At 33.5% G+C, this 11,726-nt stretch overlaps 1 protein-coding gene across 1 annotated transcript; it reads right to left on the bottom strand.

Annotated features, from left to right (window-relative positions):
• Nucleotides 1-365: 365 nt before the first annotated feature.
• Nucleotides 366-10,356, bottom strand: Gk1 (Glycerol kinase 1). The gene is made up of 8 exons (XM_053768077.2): nt 9,792-10,356; nt 9,381-9,554; nt 9,000-9,147; nt 8,080-8,231; nt 6,995-7,243; nt 5,201-5,370; nt 4,257-4,392; nt 366-3,700 (listed from the first exon to the last, which is right to left on the bottom strand). Exons 1-8 carry the CDS (start codon nt 10,032-10,034, stop codon nt 3,428-3,430), a joined length of 1,545 nt encoding a protein of 514 aa, XP_053624052.1. The 5' UTR covers nt 10,035-10,356; the 3' UTR covers nt 366-3,427.
• Nucleotides 10,357-11,726: the final 1,370 nt, after the last annotated feature.

The raw sequence follows: 11,726 nt of genomic DNA, 5'->3' as shown, positions 1-11,726 counted from the left end.
GTACTTATTCAGTTGACTACATTTTAGAAATCGTAATATTTTTATTTTACTTACATGTAATTTGGTTTCTGTTTTTATTGGTGTAATTTTTTTAAATGTTATGTACTTATTTAATAATTCCAATACGATGTAAGTTTTTCATAAAACAATTATTTGAAATGGTCATTTTTTTTTAATTGTTGCCTTTATGTTGAATATAACACAAATAACAAATTACTGGGCAATATAATGAAATGGTTTGCCAGCCTTCCCCATTTCTCACACTAGCTAATAAATCATAAACTAATGTGCAGAATTGCTCACGAGATATTTTCCTTCACCGGAGAAAAAAATGCGCAATTTAAACGATGCAATAAAAAACATAATTTAACAAATCAATATTATATATTTAACAGTAAACATTTACATCGGGATTTAGTTAACAGTCCGAGAAATAATATACACGAGAATAACGACACGAGAGTTACACGAAAATATGATATAACACGAATTCCATACATATGCCTACACTCCCTTTTTTCTTACGAGTCCTAACATATAACCAATCTTTACTCAATTCTTTCTTCAATAGTGTTGTAAATAAATCAATTATTCAAACCTCTCTAATATAAAGTAAAACATTCATTAACCACGAAAGTTTTCCTTAGTCTTTTATAATTGATATTGGTGTAAAATCATAAAAAGACATGGTAGAATTGTTAACATAACAAGACAAAACAGAGCGTAAACATGAGACCGATTTACGTAAAATTTGTTTTTTAATATCCTGTGTAATATCTGAGATAAATTATAAATGAATGTATATGAATTAAAAAGAAATTAAAATTAAACTCAAATTACGGATTTTCAGACACCATTATCAAATTTCATGTACCTCTTTATTATCATCTACAGCTGCTTGTCAAAGTTTCCCGGTCTTTTTTTATAAATAAAATGAAATAAGTGTATAATCGAATGACAAATTTCGAAATTGAACTGTTTTTGGCGATATAATTGCATTTGAATTGTAAAATGCAAGTAGAAGCTAGATGTTTAGCCAAGAGACCGGAAATGGAGTGTGACAGTTTATACAAAATATATTTAAGTTTGACAGCTATATACGACTTATAATTTGTCCGTATAATATATTCATACTATATAACAATTGTCTACTCTAATATAAAGTGATGGAATGCTTTACAATCATATGATAAAGCATTAATTATTACCTCTTTATAAACATATTAAAAATCATTTGTAAGCAATAACTATTACACGCTATAAAAAGTCAAAAAATAATATAAACATTTGAAAATAAAACACAAGCAAACCTTTTTTTCGTCCAGCATTATCCCAGTTAATTTTCGTTGCAAAATTGGACATAAACCCATCACTGTAAGCAAAGCATTATATTATAAAGTATTCGATCATATATTATTTTCCCTTAACTTTAGGCCCTGATTAATTCATTGATGAATAAATATTCTTATTGAAATATTCAAACTATTTTTATTATATTACTACTAACAATGTGATTCGTGAAACACATTTTGGTATTATTTGTCATTAATCTTCGTTTAATTACTTTTAATTATTACAATAGTAATTCTACCCTCTCATGTTAGTGCATGGCTATATAAAGATAGGTATTAGCATCACATTTGATATAAAAAAATATGATGTTCACTTTTCTTTCCCCAACAAAATAACCAAATCCTCTTTTAATATCATTATTTGGAAGGAAGGACGAACGTGCATTAAAGAAGCGAAAATAGCAAGTAAATTGCATTAAATATTTACCTAATAACAACAAACCATATTCATAAAATTTGTAAACTCGCTCATCAAAGTATAATCCGAATAATTCAGGACGGGGGCTCTAAACTATCCCGATAGTATTCAAAACGGCCATTTTAAATGATTCGGATTATACCTAGGCGGCTTGGTAGGGCCAAGATTTTTTTATAAGATGGTAGGTATACACAACATTTGTCACATAACTATTGGAATTAAGGAACTATATGCTACTATATTGGAATGTGGAGTTCTTAGTGCGTCGACTCGCCTAATAAAATCTGTGCAGACAAATGAGGCGCCACTGACACAGCTTTTTGGAACCTTGCCTAGTTTTTAATTAATAAATAAAAAGTTTATGAGGTATGTGTAAATATTTAGTTAACGTAATGAGCAATACGTATTTGTCTTTTAAAACGAAATAGAACGATGTCTACATTTGAAATAACAGTTATACATAATCTATATTGGCGGATATTAACCAAAAATTAAGCCACAAAAACAATGATAATATTAATTCATTTGCACACTATAATAGCTAGAAGAAGCAATATTTTAAAATAAAATTGTGTCTTATTAATATTTTTATTTATTATGTCATTTGAATTTATCTAAATATCAATACTTAGTATACTACATACAGGTAATGCACCTAATATAATATATTTTTTTATTATTTGAACGCTTTTACGTCATGTATGTATGTTCCCAAAAATATATATTCTTTGTACCCGGCAATTCTAGGTATTTTTAGGGCCAAAGGTAATGATATTATGATAGACAATTCAACCTTTATCTCATCAAAAAACATTATAGTACGACAACATATCACTCAAAGGAAACAACAAAGAAAAATAATTTGAACAAATTATATATGGCACAGTCGTGATTTCTTATGTGCCTTTCATAAACATAACAACTTAAAAACATAGTTTACCTTAAACCTTAAATGTTGCTTAAAATCGTAAGTTACTCTTCATTAAAAATAACATAACTCGACCATAGAATATAATAAAAAATGTTTGATGTATAATTTACTCGTATAACAGAGCGTAACAAAACTATTTGCAAATTGATAAGAAATTTGTCATAAATCAAAAAAAAACATAATTACATCAAACTTAACGACATCGTTTATAATTAGTAATTACATCAAACAAAACATTACGTACTCTAAATTAGCACTTATTTCATAGTTACTAAGTCCCATTTATCATTTATTCAATATATCTGTTTGTATAAAAAATAAAGCTCTAACGCTACCCCCGACAGTTGAAATGACGCATCAAACTTTTTTAAAATAAAATAAGTTTTATTCGTATCCATATCCAATAAACTCCTCATTTTTCGCCAGCTACACACTATGGCGGAGAAGTTCGCCGAATTCAGACGGATTTGGCATTCATTACTGGTTTTTCATTGCGGTGAATGCCGACGGCGCACTATCGGCGATACCTTCGCTAATGCATTCAATTAACATCGCGTAGTTCGTCTGAGAAATTTTAGATCCCGCAATGAAAAACCAACACAAAGTATATACCGAGTCTGTTAAAGTTCGGCGAACTATATCGCGATAGCGTATTAGCATTACACAATATCTCAGAAAAAAAAATAGTCACACGCGTGTTTCAACTATCGGGATCAAATCGGACAGTTAATTCTGGTCCCATCCTAATGACCTGTCGACGGCCATTTTCCACTGCTTGTACCTCATGTCCCGTTCGTCCTCGCTTATTCTGGGCACGTACGTGGCCCCGGAGGCTATTTCGATGGGTGGGATTTGCGCGTTGTCGCTGAGCCCTCTATATGCGGCTAACGCGGCGCCGAGAGCTGTACTCTCAGCGAAACCTGCTCTGATCACGTTTATCCCGATCAAGTCGGCTTGCATTTGCATCACTAGGCCGTTTGACGTCATCCCGCCGTCCACCTGGAAGGACATTTTTTAAATTTAATTTTATATAGTACTAGCGCGGATACTGTTTCGACATACACACAGAGAAATTGGCTTTTATTTAAAATCGCTATTTTTTTTTATTGCATTAAATAAAAGCTTTGATACAAATGTTCATTCATTCGCGTTGGCATCTTGTCTGCGTTCGGCGATAGTGTGTAACAGGCATTAAAAATTTCTTTTTTTATCCTAGGAGGTCCACCATCGGCCATTATCGTGGCGAATAGACGTACATTGCTTAGTTTTAATTGACCTTTATATTAACAGCAATGTCCTTCGTTCGTATTCCCTACGATCATGGCCGAGGCATTACAATTCTCCGTGATTTACAAACATTTAAATTTAGTTCCACATTCATTCAACAGATGGCCAAAATTATAAAAACCAAGAGCCATGCCTCATTGCTATGTTGCGTCTATGTAGCACATTGCGTTCGGTGGTTTTCCATATACACTAACGCACGTAAACAATTTGAAAAGTTTTATTTTACACGTTTTTTTTAAAATAAAATATCTTTATCTGTGATATTTACCTTCATCAGCTGCAGCGGTATCCCGCAGTCTTCGTTCATGGCGTCGAGTATATCCCTCACTTGGTAGCACACAGCTTCGAGCGCCGCCTTCACTATGTGGTTCGACTGCGTATCTTCCGTTATGCCGCATATCACCCTACACAAAACCGTGATATTATTTACTAGCTGCCCGTCTCGGCTTCGCTAGGTTAATAACAATAAAATTATACAGCGAAATCTTCCTCAGGAATCACATCTATTGACGACCTCAGTGGCGCAGTGGTGAAGTGCTTGCCTCTGAACCGAGAGGTCCCGTGTTCGATCCCCGGTCGGGTCATGATGGAAAATTATCTTTTTCTGATTGGCCCGGGTCTTGCATGTTTATCTATATATGTTACTCAATCTGTGTGATTTGTCCTTATTAATTTATTTATTTTATCTATTCATCAGGAATAATATCTATTAGTGAAGTCCGCATGAAAATCCGTGGAGTATAGTTTTTGAATTGCGATAAACCTGCAACCTAGACCTGTATTTGTCAATTGACGTCTTTGAACAAAAGACTGCGGTGATTTTTTTGTGCCGCTTCTTCACCTGCGCTTTTGAAGTCGGCAGTAGACTTCGTTTTAAGTAAGTTTTAGACATTAAAGTTTTAGACGTTTTTTTAGACATTAATAAATAATGTATATCATATTTAGTTGAATAAAAATTTTAAATTTGATATCGGCTTTCAACTGCTGTGAGGTATTATTTTTAAAAATAACCCAGACTTGCTTCCGATGAAGGAAAGGATCGTGAGGAAACCTGCACACTGGTTGATTATTAACTCGTGTGTGAAATGGAGAAGGCAATGGCAAATCACTCCATTAAAAGTGCCAAGAAAGTTGTTGTGTGTGTGTTTCAGTCCACGAAATGACAACGACCCTGAATATGATTATAAAGAAAACCGACTATTAAGTACTGACCCCCTAGCATCCTGCCTCCAGTATGGTGCGTACAATCCACTGAAGGCCGGCACGAAGACCACACTGCCATCTTCCGTGGCGGTCTCAGCCAACGATTGTGACTCCTTCGCGTCTTCTATCAGCCCTAGATTGTCCCGCAGCCATCCTAATGCCGCGCCTGCGATGGCCACCTAGAATTTATGACGACGACCAAATTCAAATTTTGTTTATTCCTGTATAGAATGACAAACCCCAAGTTCAAGTTTATTCCTGTATAGAATGACAAACCCCTCCATTAATATTACCAGGAAAGTCGTTGTTTGTGTTTCATTCCACGTAATGACCAATTCATTCGGCCATAACGAATACTAGACTAGTAAGGAAATAAGGACGGTAAGTCCATACTGTTGCGCAATCTATATAGTATAAGTACTTCCATTTTTATTTATTCTATAATGATCTACTTGATAATATTATAAAGAAAAAAGATTTGCATTTCGGTATGTTTGTAACGAATAAACACAAAACAAACATACAAGACTGGCTAACTGACTTTGATGATTTTTTGATATTTCACTCAGAAATCATTCTCCGAATATACTCAAATAGGTTTTTTTTGTACTTTCTTTAGCTTTCATAGTATTTGTAAGAGCTTATACATTGCTGTAATTGTCAGATACCTGTTGTACCAGATTTATAAAATCATTTTAAAATTATGAAGAATATAGTTTATTTTACGGACGCCTGTAGAATCGATGATGATAAAAAGACCATTAAACAATAACGATTAATAGCAATAAAAATAGTAAAGATGACTTTGTGATTGTTCTCAGTAGGCGGAGGCTATCGCCCATTACACGAGTTTCCGACTCGTTTCTAAATATAGTTCCCTCGCAACACTAACAAGATCATGTGACATTGCCATGCACAAGGAAAATTCCGTCTGAAATATTTTTTCCACTTGTGATTTTCGCACAAATAGGCACTTCTTTTTTACAAGCTTTTTTTTATTTATTTTTTTATGTACACAACATAACTGGGAAATATACAACTAACAGAAAACTAAGCAAAAAAAATATCTTTTATTTACCGTGTGTATTTATCGGGATAACATTAAAATAACAATTCGCGATTATAGTTCAACTGAAATCTTGCCTAACAGAGATCGAGTCTAATCGCTTTGTAGTCCATTAGTCTACCTAGTTTTAATGAGATGTAACCGTAGCTTCTACATGATCGAATTTTTTATGATGCTTCATTATTTGAGATAATTAACTAACAATAATGAGATAAATCTAACTAACAATAGAATTTTAGTAATACATAAATTTACACTATAATTTTAATAATAGTGTAAATTTATATATAATAATGCAACAAAATTATTTTTCTAACAATTACCTATGTGAATTATGTTCTAATTACATTTTTATGATCATTATCACGTTGTGTTACGACTTTAATACTAGATTAAGCTGAATTACCCTTATCTAAGTAGCCCAGTAACAATGGTACTTCATTACAGATAAATAATTTACGTAAGTATGGAAAAAACTAGTAATAAAATATGTTTTGTTCCACGATTTGGACTCGTTGTTTATTATGACTACGCCCGCCGTTTGGCTGGAAATTAATCAGAACTTGTTTTAGTTCAATGTACAAAGAATATTTAAGAATCTGTGTCATCAATTTTCGAAATTGTCATGATTTGAAAATTTTGGAGAACAACATTATTGTAAGCCAGGCAAGATTTAATTTCAGTAAAATCAGTAGAGTCAAAACTTCAGTATCTTATACACTTTAATATATACTTACTGAACCTTCCAACGCGTAGCTCACAGGATTGTTAGGGCCCAATTGATAACCTACAGTAGTCAAGAGACCCCGCCTTGAGTCTACTCGAATATCACCCGTATTATATAGCACAAAACAGCCAGTTCCGTACGTCGTTTTGGCCTGTCCTTTCTGTAAGCACATTTGGCCTACCAAAGCGGCCTGTTGGTCCCCAAGACAACCTGATATAGGCACAGATTTGAGGGATCCATCTGCTATGTAGCCATAGATCTGAAATTATACATTATTTATAAATATTATTTGGAATGTGTAAAGTGCAAAGCAGCTTATTTCTAGAGACTATAAATTTTAAGGTCATATTTTATGAATAATAGCAATAATGATAAGATTAAACTCAACTATGTAAACAGCACGATCTGTCACTGTTACAAGAATATGGCAACTAGATATAAGTACGAAGTTATTATTATTGTTTTTGTCCAGAGACATGTGAACCATCAGGTGTTACCTGTTAGAAAGCACTATATATATATATATATATATATATATATATGTATATATATATATATATATATATATATATATATATATATATATATAAATATCATGAATTCAATCATAGTACACACACACACACAGTTACACATTTTGTCAAGGTTTAAACAATAAACCTTTTATTTTTTTACAGTTAATAAAAAAAAAGTTATATCTTGGAATGTTACTATGGAGACATAAAACATAGGGACATATCCCTTCCTATGTCTATTTGAGTGGAATCTTGCAACCCAATTTTGAAGCAGATATCTTCAACCAATCGGTTGTACTCAATTGAGTAGAAATTTTGTACACATTAAACTAAATTTTGTCATCCAAACTAAATTTTAGTTTGGATAATATGATAAGCATGACCTGGTGGTGCCCACAGGAACCAGGCTCCAGAAGTATGAACTCCTCTATGGTTTACTGTGTGTACTTGATTTTTTGTCACACATTGAATGCAGTAAGATCTCTCCCTAAGATTGAATTTTTGACACAAGCATTTATTGTCAAATCAAAATTATCATAACAATAAAAAACTACCAATTATATAATAAATATAAATTTACCTCCGAGCTGGATTTGATTTTTGGAAGCACAGATTTGGGCACTTCAAAAAAGCGCAACAGTAAAGGATCCCAATTAAGATTTTCTATATTCATCAACATTGTTCGAGACGCGTTTGTGACGTCAGTCACGTGGACGCCACCGTTAGGGCCTCCTGTAACAATATTTATTTACACATTTTTATAGGTTTGTGTACCATGCAAAGGTTGCAATATTTAAAAATTCGAAGCTTCTACTCCTGTAGGGAGAAGAGATATTTCGGGATAGAAAACACAAATAAACAGCACATGCAGGTTAACTTATTAAGTTTTGTTATATTTTTTTGTGGACGTAAACATAAAATACAGGAAGAGGCACCATTTTTAGAATCTTTTTCATACAAGCTTTGGGCTATAGGTAATTCACCAGAATTTTATTGATTTCTGTTGTTGTAAATTTTGTAATTTAACTAATAACAATTAAAATGCAGAATTTATTTGCTGTAACATACCTATATCTAAGTAGTAATAAGTCAACTTAAAAAAGCAACATTTTACACTTTTAGCTTTTTTCGTAAATATGAAACTCAGTGCTATCTTTTAATTGGGTAACAAACTTATAATAAAATATTACCTTAATAAGGAAATAATTATTCGCTCCCTTAAGTTATGATCTATTGTTATAGATATAGACATAGCAGAATAACTTCGCATGCGTTTGCATATATATATCCATAAACATAACATCGCATAGCATATTGTCATTTAAGTATGAGTAACTATGCAAGTATTTTTTTTTCGGTTTTAGTTGTCTTTATAAAATTATCAACTTTCTAGCTCCACTAAATATTTGCTACCTTTAAATAAATCTAAGTAAATTTAACACTAAAAATGGCTTACATTTTTCTGTTAGAACTGAAATGATAATAAATAATTGTATTTACCTGTAAGATTCCAAATAATCCAAGTGTCTACAGTCCCAAAGCAGCAGGTGCCCTCCCTCATTGCCACCTTCACAGCTTCCACATTGTCGGAGAGCCATCTCAACTTCACTGCACTGAAGTATGTTGACAGAGGAAGACCACATAGCGGCTAAAGAGATAATTTTAACATGATTTAATTAAAGTATGTAAGGATAGAGGAGTTAATAAGATGTAATAATAAAACTGTATACTATGACAAGTTAACTACTGTAGCATTTTTTTCAGCATCACATGAAAATAAGGCCTATTTACTTAATGAGATATATGATTAGCCAAAGTTCATTATTTATTTTTCAATGTGAAATGAAAATATGAAACTATTAAAACATGATTATAGTTTACCTTTAAATAATTCTTATTCTTAGTCTTGTTTGGTACTGTATCGAGTAGCTTGTCAACTGTAGAAGAAGTCCTCATATCCAGCCATACTACAGCATTGTACAGAGGCTTGCCAGTGGCACGGTCCCATACAATTGTTGTCTCTCTCTGATTTGTTACACCTACAGCTACAATATCCTAAAAGAAATAGAATAACATTCAAATTTCACTACTCCATCTGAAAGATGACATTGGCGGTATTGAACCAAACCGATTTGTTACAAATCCATTAAATTACTGTGATTCTACAGACATTACATACAAAATGAATACATACAAAGCCATAGCCAGCTAGATACAAAAAAAATGTTCAACTTTTAAAAACATAACAAGCAATATGAACTTAGTCAACTATGAAATAATACAAGAACAAACCTTAACACTGCCTCCTAAATCTATCAACTTTTCAACAGCTTTCTCTATACAAGTAGTAACCACCTCTAAAATGGCACAGGGGTCTTGTTCCACCCATCCCTCCTGTGGAAACCGCTGTTCTAGTTCTTTCTGGTGGAAGGCTACCACTTCTGCAGAATTCGCCTTGAATATTATGAATCGCGCACTTGATGTGCCCTCATCTATAGCGCCAACAAGAGGCCCGAATTTTCCAAACTCAGACATGGCAAAAGTAATGACTGTCACGTATATAAAACAAGAATTAGGACTTATCTGAATGCACTTTGACCCGTACAATATTTTATCATGTCTTGATGAAAAATAAAATAAACTTAAAATGTATGTACTAAGTTAGAATTTCATTCTTAAAAGGAAAAGATCAAGTATTTCTTTTTAATTGTTCGGAAAAATCCAAGAAACTAACATTATCTAATTCTTTCAGAAACGAATATAAGGAAAATGTACTGTATTTACAATTTACATCTATAGTAGATAGGTCAGGCAATCGTAGGTAAGTACCTACCAATGGAAGAATATTTTTAACTTTGATCCTCAATCATTGTCACTCTGACTGACTGAAGTCTGTCGCAGTGTTGCCACCTTCGTCCATTCCATAACCTTAGATTACGAGTAGTTACTACTACCAGATCGCATCTATTAATGAAGGAGTCCGGTTAAAACGTAGGAGGTCCGGTGGTAAACGTTTTGCCAGGCGTCCTAGTCTTAGCGTCAATAATCATACTCTTAATGTTGGTATTAGGGTAGAAGATAAATAACATATTTTGAACTTTCTATTATTATTTCATGAACTTTATTTATATGTGAAATTTTCTTCTATGTAGCATTATGGAAAGTTTTTATGACTTTTAGATTTCTAAAAAAAATAGGGCATATTACGCAAAGCTCAGCGCAGATGGCGCTTGGTATAACTAAGGTACACAAACATTGCTAATGCAGGCAAAAAGCGCCAATTTTCAATATTGTTGCAGATGTACGATCAAAAATAGGTACCTTCTACGCAATCATGGTGCGAGTTTAAAAAATAAAGTTAGGATTTAGTGGATTATCCTGAAAATAATAACACTATTTTAGATTTTGTTCAGCATTATTTGGTCAACTATGGTCATAAATTGATATAAACTTGATTTTGACTGAAGACCTTACCTGTATGAAGTCCATATTTTAATAAGTCTTCACGAGTGAAGTGTTCCGAGCTTATTAAAAGCTGAGCACTTATCCTTATAATATAAAAGAACAAGAGTGACTGATTAATCCACGCGCAGCCTAGTGCTCAGAGAAGGATTTTAAAAAAGTTTGTAGGTATGAGCATAAAAAAGAATGTCAATCTCACAGATAATACTTTAATGTAATGCTCTTATATTTCTGTAAAGTCTTTAATTATCTACTTAAAATTTGGCACGAATGCTTTTTAACAATAATATTATTAATATATATAATTGGCGTCGGGATGTGACGTCGTCGGCATCGTCCGCTGGGTTCCTTTGGATTCCAGTGCAATCAGTCACCGCAGGACTGCTTGTGGCGAGTGGCGTTACCACGGACCCGATCTCCAAGGGACCACACATACATGCACCTACACACAAATACACACAGTAACACGTCCGCGCCTCTGTCTTGCCTTAGCCGGCCGGTCAGAATGTAGTAGCAAGAGCAGAACATTCGCTCCAGGCAGGAAGTGTATTGCACGTAATGGCGTAATAGCGGGGAAACCTGCTCTCGGGGGTAAGCCCCGTGATGGTGAGACCGGAGCCGTACCTCTCGACACCCTCAGCGGCTCCATTGTGTTACGTCCTAGCCTTCTGCAGATGGCTTATTTAGGGCGCCCACAGGCACATACAGCCGAAAAGCAGCGAGTCATTATCTACTACGTAAAGTTTTAGTGAGTAATTTTTAAGG

The sequence above is a fragment of the Plodia interpunctella genome, chromosome Z (assembly GCF_027563975.2).
Source record: "Plodia interpunctella isolate USDA-ARS_2022_Savannah chromosome Z, ilPloInte3.2, whole genome shotgun sequence".
In the NCBI taxonomy this organism is placed as follows: Eukaryota; Metazoa; Arthropoda; class Insecta; order Lepidoptera; family Pyralidae; genus Plodia; species Plodia interpunctella.
The sequence above is the reverse complement of the archived record's forward strand: the minus strand, read 5'-3'. Positions and strand labels throughout refer to the sequence as shown.